Below are 17410 nucleotides of genomic sequence, written 5' to 3' on the forward strand. Positions count from 1 at the left end.
TGTATGTTTTGGTGATGTAACTAATATTTTATATTGTACTTTATTTTTCAGAAAATATTATAGAAGACAGTCATTCTATTTATAACCTTTGGTATCTTTATTTTCATTTTGAAATTGTACTACTGGCCTGATGTTAACCTGGACATTTGTTGAGGTCTATGGTTAGATCAACTAACATAGAATTACTACCCTGTTATGATTTTAAAAAATTATCTATTAATGCATTAGTTTCCAAATACCAACATGAGGCTGTGAACATTTGTCCTCCACAAAAGAGGACATTTTAACTTAGCCTTTGAAAATAATTATATAAATCTCATTTTCTGTTCCTTAGTACATAAATAATTCTATACTCAGTGAACTTCTTTTCAGGAAATACAGTGGCCACTGATATGCTTTCTGAGCATCCTTTGCTATCTGAGCCATCATCTGTGAGTTTCTATAATTGGATGTCAAATGCTGTGGGTAATCGAGGAAGTGTGGTACAAGAATCTCCTGTTACAAAATCGGGCCACAATAGTCTTCCAACAGGTATTAAGTTATCTTACTTGGTTTAGCCGCCTATGCAGCACATGTATTTATTTTAAAAAACTGCTTTGGAAGCTAATTCCAAAGAGTAAGGCATTTAATACTATTTTGGTTGAAATTGGCCTATTTATAAATGTCTTAGTACTGCTGTTTAGAGGGTAGCAAGCAGTCATTCAAGTGTTCTTGTGGAAAGAGATGGGCTAAATATAATTTGAGGGGTTTGCAACTAATATTTAATATGGCTGATTTAGTTTTTACACACTAAAAAGGTGACAGATGGCAATATGGAAAATCTAATTATAACACTATGTACTTACAGCATAGAAAGTATTTTTAGTTTACTAAAACTCTTGGGAGACATAATAACTGTTATTCCTATACTCCTTATAGTTACTTAACAAATCTTTAAGTCTAAAGTAGTACCAAGAGGAATAAAATAAAATTCTTAAGGAGAGGGAGACAAATAAGATCTATTTGTTTTTGAAGAATATGTAAATGAAGAAATAAGACTGGCAGAAATTCATCAAAGAACTGGTGGCTATTTGCAGAAAAATAAGTGGACTACTTTTCCCTTTCCATTTTTTTAATTTTTCAAGTTTATGAAGTATATATTGTTTCTTATAATGTAAACTTTTCCTTTATACTAAAGGTCTCTGATGCTAATTACGCTAAACAGCTGAAATTAATTCTTGTCATGGTCCTTGAATCACAAATGCTTTTCAGACAGAAAATACAAAAAATGGTTTCTGGGTAATTACTTACCCAGCCCTGTTGCTGGTGTGGACCACCTTCAATCCAGAAATGCGTGCTGGTTTTGGTATGGCCCTTGGCTGAAGAAGATAGGAAGATGACACTTTCTGGTAGTAGTTTCATTACTGACAGATGGAACATAAATTTCAAGAGGACCAAAATGTAATGTTTCCCCTATTGTTGGTCCTTTGCATGGGGATTTAAATACAAACGGGAGTTCAAGCAAAAGTAGTAGTTCCAGCCTAGCTTTCTTCTGACCCAGAAAGCATGTGTATGATGTGAGATGTGTATGGCTTTTCCCCTGCTGCACTGCCTTCTGTAGCTCTGTTACTGCCTACACTTTGCTTCATCAGTGTGATGCCAATGTGACAGAAAATGCTTTCACAGACCTTCCAACCACAAATTGTACCTTTTGGACTGACTGGCTCTTGATATATATAAAAGATGACTTGATGTTTTCTGAGGGTATAATTTCATTTTTCACTAGTAAGTTCTGCAAAATAACCTTGAAATACTAATTTTTCTTTTTACTTTAAATGGCCTGGCAGTGAATGGCACTACAATATAGGCTTCAGAAGTTTATTGTGTATGTTGTTCCTGTTTCTAGTAAGTTACATTTTATTCTTGAAAATGTACTCTGATAGGTGTTGCACCCAATCTGCCTACAATACCCTCAGCCTCTGATTTCAACACTGTCCTGTCGAGTGACCAGAACACTTTGGATGGGACACACTCTCAGCATAGCACGAGTCAGGATGATGTGGCAGGAGTAGAAGAGGCGAACCAAGGCTTTCCTGCTGTTCAGCTTGCTGATGCACAGGTAGGCTAGCCCAAGTACTACTCCTTCAGCACTACTTAGCACCTGGAGCCATCAGGTAACTGCAGATGTTTACTCTGTATCTGCCTGCTAAGAGCCTTCATGTGCATAACAGGAATAGCCTCTTATGTTTATTGCAGCACTCTTCGACTCTTCACAATAACCAGTTAGTAGAAATAGTCTCACTTTCCATCAATTAATAAAGACAGTGTGGTATATGTATGTATGTATGCACATATGTATATATATGATATATACCACATTGATATATATCATACATATATACATACATATGTATATAAATCATATGTGATATATATATATATATATATATATATATATTCAGCCATAAAATGAGTGGGATTCTATCATTTGTGACAATATGGTTGGATTCTATCATTTGTGACAATATGGCTGGTACTGGAGATTATTATGTTAAGTAAACTAATATAGACACTGAAAAACAATACTTAAATGATTTCACTCATATGCAGAATACAGAAATCTTAATCACCTAAAAATTGAGAGCAGATGAAGTTACTCGAGATGGGGGACAGTGGGAAGAGAGGATGGAGAAAGACTGATTAGTACTAAATTATGCTTGGATAGAAGAAGGAAGTTTTGATGTTGTAGTGCACAATGGGAGGACAACAGTTAATGATAATGCACTGTATATAAAAAAATAAAACTAAATGAATAGATTTTGAATGTTTTCACCATAAAGAAATGGCAGCTTTTGGGGAGGATAGATATATTTACCCTACCTTTTACATTTGTCTATATAAATATTAGAATACCACATGATACTCCATAAGTCTGCTTTTTTACTTTTTGAACTTTTTTTTGGTGGTACTAGGGTTTCAACGCAGGTCCTCATACTTGCTAGTCAGGAGCTATATCACTGGAGCCAATCTTATCAGCCCCTTTTTGTGTATATTACTTTTGGATAAGGTCTTTCTTTCTTTATGGCTGGGCAGGCCTGGACTGCTTTCTTCCTGTTTATGCTTTTCTATGTTGCTGAGATGATGAGTGCCTGGGACTCTTACCTTGTAGCTAAGATGACAGATATATGCCACTGTATCCAGGCGTTGGTCAAGATGGAGTCTCACAAGTATGTATTTTGGCCTGGGCTGGCCTCAAACTGGCCTGTTACTGCCTCTGAAGCAGTTAGAGTTACAGGCTTTAGCCAACTGTGCCTCGCTGATATGTATAATTTTTATGTATAAGTCAAAAAATGAAAAACTATGTAAGGTAGCTTAGAAATATATAAAGGTTGGAGTGAATGAAAAGATTGCTGACTTCAGGCCCCTGGCAAGAATGACACATAGTATTAAGGATCTATCTAGTTAAGGATTTATGTCAATATTAAAGTTAGTTATAGGAGTAGAAAAAGAATGATCCTTTATAGATATACAAGAAAAGAATGGTGAAGAGTTGTAGTGTGTAGTCTAGGAAGTGGTACAATGGAGTTTATGTCCAGGTTGTAGGGACAAGGATGTCCGATAAGTTAGGTACTAAAATGTTGGTCTTGTCATCTCATAGGTAGCAAAGTTATTGGAATGGAAAAGAAAAAGGAGAAAAGCAGTTCAGAACTAAAGTCCTAGTATATATGGAGGGTTAGCCAGAGGGCATAAATCAACAAGGGGAACAAAATTAGGAAAGATGTAAGATTTTTTAAAATTAGAAGAAATTTTCCATTGGGATGAAAGAACAAACTTAAGAAAGAGTGTGAAAGGAGTGTGCCATCTGAAAGAGCCTCCTAATCAAGAATGAAAGGAGATTTCTCCCTAGACTTCTAGACTAGAGGAAAATTGTTGGAATTTATATTCTAGGCCTCTATTGCCACCAAAGGGGCATGTCTTCCCAAGCACAAGATAGGTAGGTAGGTAGGTAGGTAGGTAGGTAGGTAGGTAGGTAGGTAGGTAGGTAGGTAGGTAGGTAGGTAGGTAGGTAGATGGGTAGATGGGTAGGCGGGTAGGCGGGTAGGCGGGCCGGTGGGTGGGCGGGCAGACAGACACAGACAGACAGACAGACCAGACAGATAAAGGGACCTAGGACAAATGAAAGTGTATACTTGGATCTCAATGTATAGATGATTCTTGTCCATTTGGATAGGTCATTTTAAGCTTCAGGAAAAGCTCACTAAGGAAGAATGGATAGCAGAAGAGTTAGGAGGAAAAGCACTGGGTAGCACTCAGGTTTGGGCTGGGAACATGAAAGGGAAAGAATGAATAGTAACAATGATTGATCACAATGCTTCAGACCTGAACACTTGGTCTGTTCTGTGAACTTGAGTTACAGATAAACTATTTTAAGAAGCAAATATATCAGATTTTTTTTTAAAAAAAAGGATGTAAAGAGTATATCTATCTCTATCTCTATATGCCTTTTTAAAAGTAAGAGGCTGTATAAGTTAAACTTTCATACACTTAGGCAGGATAAAGAATTATGTTTCTTCACACTAGTAGTAACTAGTAGTACTGTGGTCAGATAGAGTGCATGGTCCTATGGATGTTAATGTCTTCCAGGTTGTTTTTAAGCCCCTCCTGAGCCATACAGGAATCCAGTCACAGGACTCGATGCCACTCTGCTATCGGATGTACTTTGGAGAGCACCTTTCATTCTCAGGAACTTTGGACTGTCTCCGAGCAGACATTGTAGACTCAGACACGGCTAAAGAGAGAAAAGGAAAAAGAGCAAGAAGGTGTCGTTTGCATTTTTATATAAAATGTTAGCATGAATTGCAGTAACTTTTAAAAACTTTTCTGTCTTCTCATTCTAATGAGAAACCAACTGTAAATATCTAAATGAGTAGATAATTTGAGTAAATTAGTATTGAATTTTCTTAAGCATCTCTGGTTATTAATATGATGGAGAAGCCTACTTTTGAGTATGTGTGTGTGCACATGTGCATGCATGTGTGTGTGCATGTGCTTGCTTGCACAAGATTGCCAGTTCTGGGGCTTGAATTCAGGGCTGTATGCTATTCCTGTGAGGTTTTTTTGCTCAAGGCTAACACTCTACCACCTAAGTTCTAAATGTACTTCTGGCTTTTTGCATTTAATTGGAGTTAAGAATCTCACAGACTTTCCTGCCCTGGCTTGCTTCAAACTGTGATCCTCAAATCTCAGCTTCCTGATATCTGATTTGAGCATATTTGTGTAGCACGTTGGCACATATACAAGTCTTTTGAAGTCTATTAATATTTATGCTGATTTATATACTTATCTTGCAGCAGGTAAATTTTTATGGTCTTAAGTTATTTTTTGTATTTGTGCCTTAGCAAGTCCTGTTATTATTAATAGAAATAGAAAGGCATACTGTGAATATAGCCATCACATCAAATATGCAATAATACTGAATGTAGCCCACCTGCTAATCTGTAATTGCATGAATAATTCTTCAATTTCTTCACTGTTTACACAAGAAATAATATACCTCAGCCTCCTGAGTAGCTAGGGTTATAGGCATGAGCTATCAGTGCCCAGCTGGGTGAGTGTGTTGATGTGAATAGGAATAGTGGAATAAGGCAGCTTTTATGATGGCACTTTTGTAACAGTTTCATTCTATTTGTGCTGGGCATGGAGGTAAAATAAAAGTAAAGTACACATTTCCAGTATGTAGCTAAGTATATATTTTTCACCTGAAATCTTTTTTTTTTTTTTGGGGGTCCAGTTGTGGGCCTGAACTCTGGGCCTGGGCGCTGTCCCTCAGCTCTTCAGCTCAAGGTTAGCGCTCTACCACTTGAGCCATAGTGCCACTTCCGGCTTTTTTCTTTTTACTTATGTGGTGCTGAGGAATTGAACCCAGGGCCTCAGGCATGCAAGGCAAACACTCTACCACTGAGCCACCTTCTCAGCCCCTCACCTGAAATCTTTTAAATGTTTAAATAATGTAATAAAATTAGTTTTTTATAACATTCTGTAGAATTAAACAGGAAAATTTTGGCTTTCTAAAATTTTGTTTCACGTCAGAATATCTGAGGATTTTCCAATAACATTGGGACAAAGCAATTACATTGTCTCTTTTGTTTTAGTTTTGTGCTGCGACTGGAACTTGAATTCAGGTCCCTTAGCTTTTCTCTCAATACTGGCATTCTACCACTTGAGTCACATCTTCCATCTAGCTGCCTAATTGGAGTTAGGACTCGAACTTTTCTGCCTAGGCTGGCTTTGAGCTTTAGTTTGCCTATCTTAGCCTCCTGAGTAGCTAGGACTACAGGCCTGAGTCTTTGGTATCTAGCTGTTTGTGTTCTTTTCAATCAAAAACTGGGAATCCTTAACTTTTTACAATAGTGTGGTACCACAGCAACTACTGTACAGGTTGAAACTCTAAGATTGTAAAGATTAATGGGAAAATATTTTGAAACATGGAGAGATGTATCAGTGCTTATTATTAATGTATAGAACAATGAACAAAGAAAAATGAGAATTTAATATGTGAAACATTAGAAACATATAAAAACTGCTTAATGCTTTGTATAAACCTTACTAAAGAATAGTTGGAATACTTCTTTGCTTCTTCTTATCCCATAGCATAATTCTCACTTGTTAACCAAGTATAGAGTAAATCAACAAGGGAGAGATGGGGCTTCAATTAAAATGTCTGGCACAAGTTATTTTTTAGTAGCTATGTGGGAATATGTTAGAAAAAAAATTAAGTCATTTTGATAAAGCAAAGAATAAAAGCTGCTGCTAACAGAAATCCTGGCTTTCTGAGAATGCCCTTGCTGGATCTCTTGCTAAAATCATTTCCAGGGTTTGCAGTACATTTCACTTTAAGGATGACTGGTTTTTTGTTTTGTTTTGTGTTGGACATTAGTAAAATGGCACAGTTCAAGAAAGAGGAAGTAAACAACATTGTTCTGTTTGGAATGTTTTAGGCAAGGCCATGTGAACCTTCCTCCTCTTGAGTTCAAGCCAGCATTAATGCTGGAGACCTTCAGTATCAGTGCAGTGGTGATGGAGAAGTCGGTGTGCACACCTCAGAACCCAACCAGTGCACTTTCCTTTCATGACCTCAACAAGCGCTATTACAACACTTTCCACTGTAACTTTACCATCTCCTGTCAGTCAATAAGCCAGCACGTAGACATGGCCTTGGTTCGTCTTATTCATCAGTTTAGTACAATGATAGATGACATCAAAGCCACTCAGACTGACATTAAACTTAGTAGATACACAGCCGGGTCAGCTTCCCCAACACCCACCTTCAAAACCAGAAAGCATCGGGATTTTCGCTCATCCGATTTCAGCCGCAGTTCTAGAGGAAGTCTTAATGGTACCAATCGAGTCAATAATGCTAAGAACAAACGGACCAACAATGAGAATAGCAAGAAAGAATCCCGAAACAAAAACTCATTGGGAAGATCTGAAAGACGGACTTCAAAAGTATCTAGGAAAGGTTCCAAGGATGTGGTGGATCACATGACCATCCATATGGATGACTCTGATTCCATTACAGTGTCAGAGCAAAGTGAGCCCTCTGCAGAGTGCTGGCAGAACATGTATAAACTGCTCAACTTCTACTCTCTCATCTCAGACCCAACAGGCATACTGGAAAAATCTTCTGAGACATTTGGACCAGCAGGTAACTTTTTAGCATCTTAATGTTTCTTTTTAGCAGTAGTGCTAAAAGATGTTATAATGAGATGAAATACAGAGAAATTGGCAATCAATTGGAGAGAAAGTAGTGACAATATTCAAATATGTTACTACCTTACTTCCTGTCCACTCAACTCTTACACAGTATGCTCTGGAAGGATTTAGATAATCTTCAATTACATATCTGTAACAATTATTTTTAACAGGTAATTTGGAAAATATGGAAAAGCAATGAAATCATTTTGGTAAGGCAGAGGAGAAAGCAGGCAGGTTGGAAGTGTTAAGGAAAGAAAAGTAACATGGTATTTGGAATGTTTGTCTACTTTGCAGTTTTTATTTCTAAAACCATCTTTTCCATTTGCTGATAAAGGTGTTCGAAGCCCTACAGAGCCAACATGTAAAGTTGTGTTTGAGAATGAACAAGACAACAACAGTTTGACTAAGACGCAGAGGAAACGCAGCCTGGTGACAGCTGAGCCCCAACATGTTACTTTAATTGTGTTTGGGATAGGGATGGTGAACCGCACACACCTTGAGGCTGATATTGGGGGTCTTACAATGGAGTCAGAGCTGAAAAGGATCCATGGTAGTTTTACTCTTAAGGAAAAGATGAAAGGTAAAAGGATGTTCTAATATTACAATGATACTTTTTTTTTTTTTTGGTCGGTTGTGGGGCTTGAACTCTGGGCCTGGGCACTATCCCTGAGCTCTTCAGCTCAAGGTGAGCGCTCTACCATTTGAGCCACAATGCCACTTCCGGTTTTTTGGTGGTTAATTGGAGATAAGAGTCTCATGGACTTTCCTGCCCGGGCTGGCTCTGGACAGCAATCCTCAGCTCTCAGCCTGCTGAGTAGCTAAAATTACAGGTGTGAGCCCCAGTGCTCATAGTGCTACTTTTTCTGAAGGAAACCAGTGCTGTGTTTCTGAAATTCCTACTTGGCAGTATTTGTTTAGAAAGTGAAACAACAGAATTCTGAGGTAAAGTAACAGGGACTTTAAATGTAACACAAAGCTCACTGAATTAATTGAGGCAACTTTTGATACCTAAGGAAAGTATTGGGAACACACATAAATACAGATCTAATGTATTTAATGCCCCAAAACCCTATTAACAGTCTTTTTTTTTTTTGAGGTGGTACTGGAATTTGAACTCAAGGCTTAAGGGTTGGTAGGCAGGTACTCTAGCACTGGAACCATACCTCCAGCCATGTATGTTCTGGTTATTTTGAGTTCTTTTTGTACAGGCCAGCCTGAACTATGATCCTCTTATTTATATTTCCCACCAGAATGGGGATAACCGGTGTATATCACCACACCCATTCTTTTTAATGTTAAGATGGAGCCTCATGACCATTTTTTGCCTGGGCTGGCCCAGAACGATAATCTTTCCAATCTCAGACGCCTGTGTAGCTGGGACAACAGGCACTCACCACTGAACCCAACTATTGGTTAAGATATGGTCTTGCCAACTTTTTGCTGGGGCTGGTCTTGAACTGCAGTCCTCCCTATCCTTGCCTTCTAAGTAGATAGGATTACAGGTGTACATAACCAGCTTTGAAGAGACTTATTCTTGACCATCTTTTAGTGTTGTCTGGTAAGATGTCTCTAGTGCCTGAAAACTTCAAGAAAATAATGAAATTTGTGCAGTACTTTTCTTCAGTACCACTACAGAAATCTTGTAACTCTCCATAAGAAGTTCTGCCAGCTGATAGAAAATTTCTGAGTGGCTGAAAATGTTCCATTTATTTCAAGAATGATCAAACAAATGATGGTATTTCAAATTAGAAACCAAAAATGCACCATTCTTTTATCACAGAAAGAAAATAATGTCAGATTTGATCTGATGCCTTCAATTGTCAAACACATCCAAATTTCAGAGATGCTAAAGTAAAATCAAAGGCTTGGAATCAGTGGGAAGTGCAGTATAGAACTCCTTGTAGCAAGGGCTCCAAGATCAGGATCTTTTCTTTCTGGTTGTAAAAAATAGCCTGATAAAAGGAGGAGGCTACAATGCTTGATAAGAAATGTACTCATTATCTTGCCATGTAATTGTAACCCCTCTGAACAGTATTTTCACAATAAAAAATAAATAAAAATTTAAAAAATAGCCTGATAGATAACAAAAGGAAAGTCTTGTTAACTTTGTGGTTGTCAAATATTTACTGTCCATATAATCTTGAACCTTGTTTTCACCTGCTCTGTTATATTTTATACTCTTAAGTAAAATTTTCTCAAAAACTAATTTTAAATTAAAAATTATATAACACTAAAGAAAATTCTCTAGGGGAATTAGACAAATAATCAGTTGCTAAGAAAACTACAAACACATCAGCTCCTCCTTAAAAATATAATCAGAGGGCATAAAGAATACACATAAGTTGATATGACTACACTGACATAACTTTCTTCAAATTGGTTAAAAAAATCAGTTTAACAAAAATTAGTAATATTATTGCCTTGTTTGAGGGGAGAACCAGGGAAATGGATATGTCATTCACTTCTGAATGAATATGTTAGACATTTCCAAACATTAACAAATAGTTTTTATTAATAGTTTTTAAACTACATTGATCCTTTTGCTCAGAAATTCCAGTTCTACAAACTAAGCAGGAAAACAAGTCTTACTTTGCACAAAAAAAATTGTGGGAAGATGTCTGTATAGAGAAGCAGGCAGGGCTGGGAAGGTGGCTCAGTGGTAGAGTATTTGCCTGGCATGCATGAGACCCTGGGTTCGATTCCTCAGCACCACATAAGCAGAAAAAACTGGAAGTGGTGCTGTGGTAGAGCTTTTGCCTTGAGCTGAATAGCTGAGGGATAGATCCCAGGCCCAGAGTTCAAGCCCATGACCAACCAAATAGAAAAAAAAAAGAGAGAGAGAAGCAAGCAAATGTCTGCTATTAAGTATTTGTTATTTTTATAGCTATATAACAGTTTATAGTTTTCCCATTAAAAGTTATATAGCGAATATATTAATATGGAAAAATGCCAAATGAAATGTGTGAATCATTTGTTTTTTAAACATTTATAATTTATTTTAATAGCATATTTTGGTGGTACAGTATAATATGTATAATGTCTCCTGATCAAATTTACCCCCTGTATCACCCTCCTTCCTCATTCCTCCTCACCATCTTCTTCAAGCAGCCTCAACAGATTTCATTATTTTCATGCACGCATATAGTATTTATACCATATTCACCATTCTTCACCATATCTTCTTACTCTTCCCACTTTCACTAGTGTCCAACAGAACATGCCATACATTATAGTCATTTATTTTCTTTAGTGTATAGTAATTATACAAAGTGGTCCTACCGTGGTATTTCATGCATACTTATATCTTCAGTGAGATTTACCTTCTCTATTGTCTCTTAATACATTTTCTTCCATGAAGATAACAGGAATTATATGAAATGATAGAGACAGTTCATGTGGTTTTCCCTCTTATAAATGTTTATTTTTCAAGTTTTCTCTGCACTGTTATTTCTGAGATTAAAAATACTGGAAATGAAAGTATGACTTAAGTGGTAGAACTCAGCAGAAAAGCCATATGAGAGCATAAGGCTCTGAGTTCATGCATTGTATGTATAAGTGCATGTACACGCTTGTGTACGCACACCTAAACACACACACACACACCCATTTGCCAAGCATTGGTGGCTTATACCTGTAATCCTAGCTACTCAGAATGCTGAGATCAGAGATCTAGGATTGAACACAGCCTGTTCAGAAAAGCCCATGAAACTCTTATCTCCAAATTAACCAATAAGTAGGAAGTGGGGCTGTGGCTCAAAAGGTAGAGCACCGGCCTTGAGTGAAAGAGCCAAGCTTTACAGACCCTGAATTCAAGCCCAGTGCCAGGAGAAAAAAATACTGATAAGCTATTTAATGAATGAGTGAATATTTAATAATATGATGTATATTTTACATTATCCTAAGTTTTATGTGTAATATGTATGTATATATGATTACAGATAAATAAGCAGCAAGAAAGACATTTTTAGAGTAATCTGAAAATAGTTGGATAGTTTTGTGACTTTACAATTTTCTTTTGCATCTGAATATTATAAACAGTACACGATTTTCATATGAAGTACAATTACTTCCAGAAATCAAATTATTGTTTTTTCTTACATTTAAGATGTTTTACATCAAAAGATGACTGAGACATGTGCCACTGCTCATATTGGTGGGGTGAATATTGTTCTGCTTGAAGGAATTACACCAAATATACAGTAAGTGTGTTCATTTTTATTCTTTTCCTTTTTCTTTTTCTTGCTTGTAATAGGGCTGGAACCCTGGGCCTCATATGCTTGCTAGGCAGATGTCCTACCATTTGAGCTATCCCTGCAGTCTGTTTTTTTTCTTCTTCTTCTTATACTTGTTTTTTATAGGTAACTTGAAATTTTTTGGATGAACTCATACTTGTTGATTTTGGAATTCATATACAATATTTTCAAATGTTGAGATTCTGTCATTCAGAATATCCACAAATAAAATGGTTTTAGAAAGATAATTGTTTTTCTTCCTGAAATTTGTTTTACCACCTGTTCTTTCCCTTTACCTGCCAATATAGCCTAACTCTCAATACATTGTAAGATTACCTAATGGGGAACTTGGGCACAGTATAAATTTCTGTTTAGTATATAACAAGCAAATGTTTGTGTAATTCAAGTAATTAATTAAAACAAAATTACAGACCAAGTCTATACGTTTCTCCGATTACTCACAGTGGATTTCAAAACTTTTCCCTGTCATTTTTACATTGAATTAACAAGAAGTTTTTGAACTGTTGTAGAAAGGTAATGTTTTTTTAAACAGGTATATATAAGCTTTCATTTCACTCTTACCTTTTCTTTGGTCTTAGATCTGTTCTTACTTGTTCTGATAATGACTACCTGTATATGTGATAATCAAATCCCCAATTCATTATCAATAGATTTGATCATTTGACTATGTTATTCTCCCTTATTCCTAACCTTCTCTCTGACACACACAGATTCCATGATTTCTTTGTAGACTCTTTAACTTTGGAACTATTCAGAAAGTAGACCAAATTTCTGTCACTTTGTATTTACTCCATCTTCTTGGGTTTCTCTATTTGTGTTACCTCATAAGAGAAGAGCTTCAAATAATCTCAGTATTTATAAAACAGGACTTTTGCATTTTTTTAAAGTTTTTTTTTGGGGGGGTTGATACTGGGGTTTTAATTTAGGGCAAGTACCCTACCACTTGCGTCATTCCTCTAGCCCTTTTTCTTTAGTTTATTTTTCAGATAAGATCTGAGACTGCAATCCAGCTACCTCTTCCTCTCTGCCTATTTAGTATTACAGATATGTATCACTATGCCAGACTTTTTTTTTTCTGTTGTTTGTTTTGAGGTAAAGTCTCCTTGTGCCTAGGCTGGCTCATCTCCATCTCTTCCCATCCCTATCTTCCTCATATCTAGGAGTGAGTTATTCCAACATCTCCAAGAGTGTTTTATGTTAAGTGTTACATAGTTTGTATTTCTTGTTTCCCCTCTCCTAGGTAAAATTCTTTATTGGTAAGGGGAAACAAAGGAGGAGGCAATAATGCTTGATAATAAATACACTCATTATCTCGCCCATGTAATTGTAACCCCTCTCTATGGTATTTTCACAATTAAAAAAAAAGAAAAAAGAAAAAGAAGTTACTCACTTGTCACAACCAACCTCACAGTATTACTACTGTTTGAATTTATTCTTTGACATTTCATTTCAACTTAATGACAATGGCATAAAAGTAGTTTGAAAGATACTTTAAAGGAAAACTTTGAGGTGGGGAAATTAGAGCTTTCCAGCTGCTTGCTTTTGTGTAACTGATTTATATATGGATGCTCATTTGCTTCCTTTCTCTTTCCTGCTTTTTTTCCTGCATCGCATCTTAGACTGGAGGATTTCCCCACATCTCCTACAAGTACAGCCAAACAAGAGTTTCTGTATGTCACATTCTTTTTCATGGCTTGTCATTAACATAGTATTGTAGACTATTTACAATAACAATTTATTTTTGTGGCTGGGAATATGTGTAGTTGCTGTTTTATAGTCTTAATACAGACATAATAGATTTAAGCTTACGATATACAAGGACAAAATAAGGGACTGTCTTTTTGGCAATTGATGCTTTGTTTTGTTATTTCTGACAGATTTATAACATTGTAGTTATGTACTGCTTTTACTTTTATAGACATGTTACTATCAAAAGTTCCATTATCATAAATATATTTAATGTTTGATATGATAATAGAAGCCAAAAACTTCACTGCAAAAGTTTCATTGATCATGAAAATAATTTTAAAACACTAACAAGAAAGTATCTGTATATTTCAACTTTAAAATAGGATTTATTCCTATTTTGATGAGTTTTATCTATGGCTTTAACTATATAAACCTTTATATTGTGAACGGCTTAATTTGGTCCATTGCATATCTTGCAGTGGTAGTTATTTAAGTCTGTCACCATTACAAATTAACATGTGAGTTAGTACTAGTTATTTCTTTGAACAATTTTCTATAAGATTTGAATATGTCAAACAAGTGGATAAATGTATATATGTTGTCCACTGGTAACGAGATAATCTGTTTAATGAGATTTGTTTCATTGTATATTGATTAACAAGCTGTAGATAAAACATTGTTAATTAAAAGTTTGAGAAGCCGGGCACCGGTGGCTCACACCTGTAATCCTAGCTACTCAGGAGGCTGAGATCTGAGGATCCTGGTTCAAAGCCAGCCCTGGCAAGAAAGTCCGTGAGACTCTTATCTCCAGTAGAGCACTAGAAAACCGGAAGTGGCATTGTGGCTCAAGCGTTAGAGCACTTGCCTTGAGTTGAAGAGCGCAAGGACAGTGCACAAGCCCAGAGTTCAAGCCCCATGACCTACCAAAAAAACAAATGCAAAAACAAAAGTTCTTTTGAGGATTATTGTGATTATTTCACTTTTTCAGCCAACAGAAAACACTAAAAAAAAAAAAACCAAAAAACACAGATTTTTTTTCCGGAAAACTACTCTTTGACATTAGCATCATCTTAACATGTATAAAAAAAACCCACATTTAATTCCGCTTCAAAAATCAGAGTACTTTGAGGGTTTTTTCCTTTATGTACAAAAAAACATATTGACTTATAATGCTTTTACTGGCTATATCTACTCAGTGATTATGTATTAGCTTATATATTATGTGCTAGACTCTCATTGGGCTGCAGGCATGCAGAAATAGGAAAATGAGAGATGGTTCTGTCTTAATATTACTTGTAGACTATCATACCATTTTAGTGTATTTTGATGAGAGAGGTATTAGTTTTTAATGGTTGACTAAATTGCATGCAATAATTATATTGTGCATCCTCATTGTGTAGATTTTCAGGGAAAACTGAATTAATATGAGCAACATAAGCCAACTTGTCTAAATAGTCTACTCCCTTTCTCTGCCTCTTTGGGACCTAACTACTTAACTAGATGGATTGAGGTGGAGCTAGAGGTAGTGATAATAATTGATATAAGAACATCACACTGTCCCACTTCAAGCAACACTGCTAAAATTGGAGGATCATTTATATACATTGCAGTGTGAATGGGGCCCTCTAGTGTTGGGCACTAGAAGTCCTGGAGTCGGTAATCTTAAATTTCCATTGAACATACTGTTCAGTAGGATCTCTAGTAGGTGAGCAATCGAGAGTTCAGATTTTTTGTTTAAATGAAGAATCCCAGTATTGAATATGTAAATTCCTACTAAAAATAATATTTAGATTACCTTTATAAGTGGATAAAGGTAAACAGTGAGATGTCCGGAAAGTAAGGAAGTATAGCTTTTATTTTCAACGTGTACTTTAACTGAATAGTAATAACAGATAGAAGTAGTCTTGTTGGTCATGCAACATAGAGATGATCAGACAGCACATGGAGAAGATGTACTGGGACCTGGACTGATAAATTCAGTAGCCTACTAGCTACCAATAGGAGGGATCCATTCATAATTTTGTTATAATTCTTAAAGACAGTTATCACCAAATCTAGGTCACTGTAGTCTATATATGAGCTTTCTGCAAGTAATAAGTTTTTAAAATTTCTGTAAAAATAGTAACTATAAAAATATTTAACTTGCCTACATATACATGTCATAAACATGAAAAGTTCATGGCCATGTCAAGGACAGGGTAAAAGACTGATTGACAGCGTGGTCTGTTTCACAGGGTGCTCATAAACCCACTGGGAGCCTCCCATATAGCTACAGCCACAGGGCCTGAGAAGGCCAGGGCTTGAGCTCAAGCAGCAGGGATTTTAAAAGCGGGCCTGCCTGTACCAATTTCTTTTTGCATCACAGATGATAGAGTAATTTGTTATACCCTTTGGTTAAGTTTAAGAAGTATAGTAAGTATATATTCTTTTGGTATTTAGTGTCCATCTCTCTCGGAAAGGATTCATAAAATAAGTTGGAAAAGAAAAGGGAAATTGTGAATGTGAAAAATATACCAAAGTGGAATTTTTTGTGTGTTTATATATGCACATTTATATGTGTCAGTTTTGTGCTTTTACTAACACGCAGCACATAGAAACACATAGTTTTTTTTGTTTATAACTTGTTCCTGTTAAAGATATGGTATGCTATTCAGTGCAGTATTAAAGCATATTTTCATATTTTTGAAAACATTTCTTTGATATATGATTTAGCACATCAAAGACCTTGTTTTAGCTCCTTTAATGATTTAAGAGTATTTCCCTTGCTCTCAATACTTTTTCATTTTATCCCCATCTTTTGTTATATTTTAATGATTCTCCTTCTCTACTAATAGAACTGTGGTGAAATGTAGTATTGCCAAGTCCCAAGCCCTCTACAGTGCCCAGAGAGGGCTGAAGACAAATAATGCTGCTGTGTTCAAAGTCGGAGCTATCAGTATCAACATTCCTCAGCATCCTGCCACCTTACATAGCATGATGGTTCGAAGTTCTCACCAGTTATCCAAACAAATCTCAGACCTCATTCGACAGCCTTCTACAGCGTAAGTTATTTTCTTTTGTCACATTCCATGATTGTATTTATCGTCTTAGGATATTCATTGTGGTGACAACACAAGATGCAGGGTAACCTGCAAACAATGACCATCTGCACAGTAGGGAAGGTAGAGATTACTCAAAGATGGCTGTGGGAGAGTAGTATTCAGTAAATCCTGAGTTATTCTGACAAGCAAACACTGTTTCAGAAAAGCAATTGTTAGTGCTCCATATTATAGATAAATACAGTTTAAGATTAACACATAAATACAGTTTAATATTTAATGACATCATAAGAAGTTCTAATAAAAAGAAAAGTGATGAACCCTAAAGCTGTCAATTCTTACTTTGAGTTCATTAAGATTTACGATTGTATAAGTTTCAGAAATTGTAGCTGTCATTTGTGTCTCATACATACTTTTGTGTGATCCTTTATTCTGAAGTTACTGAATCTGATTGATGACTGGATATAATTCCATGTAATTGTTTTAAAGGACAATAAATTGGTGTGTTTGTAGCCATTTTTCATTGCATCTACCTGCTTAGGCTTCTTCCTTAGCTATAACTAATGAAAAAGATACAACATGTAAACATTTGTTGTATTTCTTTGTCTTTATATTGTAAAGTGAGAAAATGTTATTGAATTTTTGATGGTGTCCTAAATCAGACATTTTTTCCCAATCATTTTAATCAGATCTTTA

The 17410-nt window shown here is 35.9% G+C and overlaps 1 protein-coding gene across 7 annotated transcripts in view; it reads left to right on the plus strand.

Moving 5' to 3' along the window:
• Bltp1 (bridge-like lipid transfer protein family member 1) overlaps positions 1-17410 on the plus strand; it is a 181760-nt gene that overhangs the window by 108378 nt on the left and 55972 nt on the right. For 6 of the 7 annotated variants that reach the window (XM_070022544.1, XM_070022549.1, XM_070022547.1 and 3 more), the window contains exons 44-51: positions 373-531; positions 1923-2098; positions 4624-4799; positions 6978-7684; positions 8069-8314; positions 11840-11933; positions 13607-13657; positions 16511-16717. In XM_070022544.1, coding sequence (XP_069878645.1) covers positions 373-531; positions 1923-2098; positions 4624-4799; positions 6978-7684; positions 8069-8314; positions 11840-11933; positions 13607-13657; positions 16511-16717 — 1816 coding nt within the window. The remainder of the gene's footprint in view (positions 1-372; positions 532-1922; positions 2099-4623; positions 4800-6977; positions 7685-8068; positions 8315-11839; positions 11934-13606; positions 13658-16510; positions 16718-17410) is intronic. The other variant, XM_070022546.1, reaches the window with a different exon arrangement.

This window comes from Dipodomys merriami, unplaced genomic scaffold (genome assembly GCF_024711535.1).
Source record: "Dipodomys merriami isolate MVZ:Mamm:240054 unplaced genomic scaffold, mDipMer1.0.p SCAF_15, whole genome shotgun sequence".
Classification (NCBI taxonomy): domain Eukaryota; kingdom Metazoa; phylum Chordata; class Mammalia; order Rodentia; family Heteromyidae; genus Dipodomys; species Dipodomys merriami.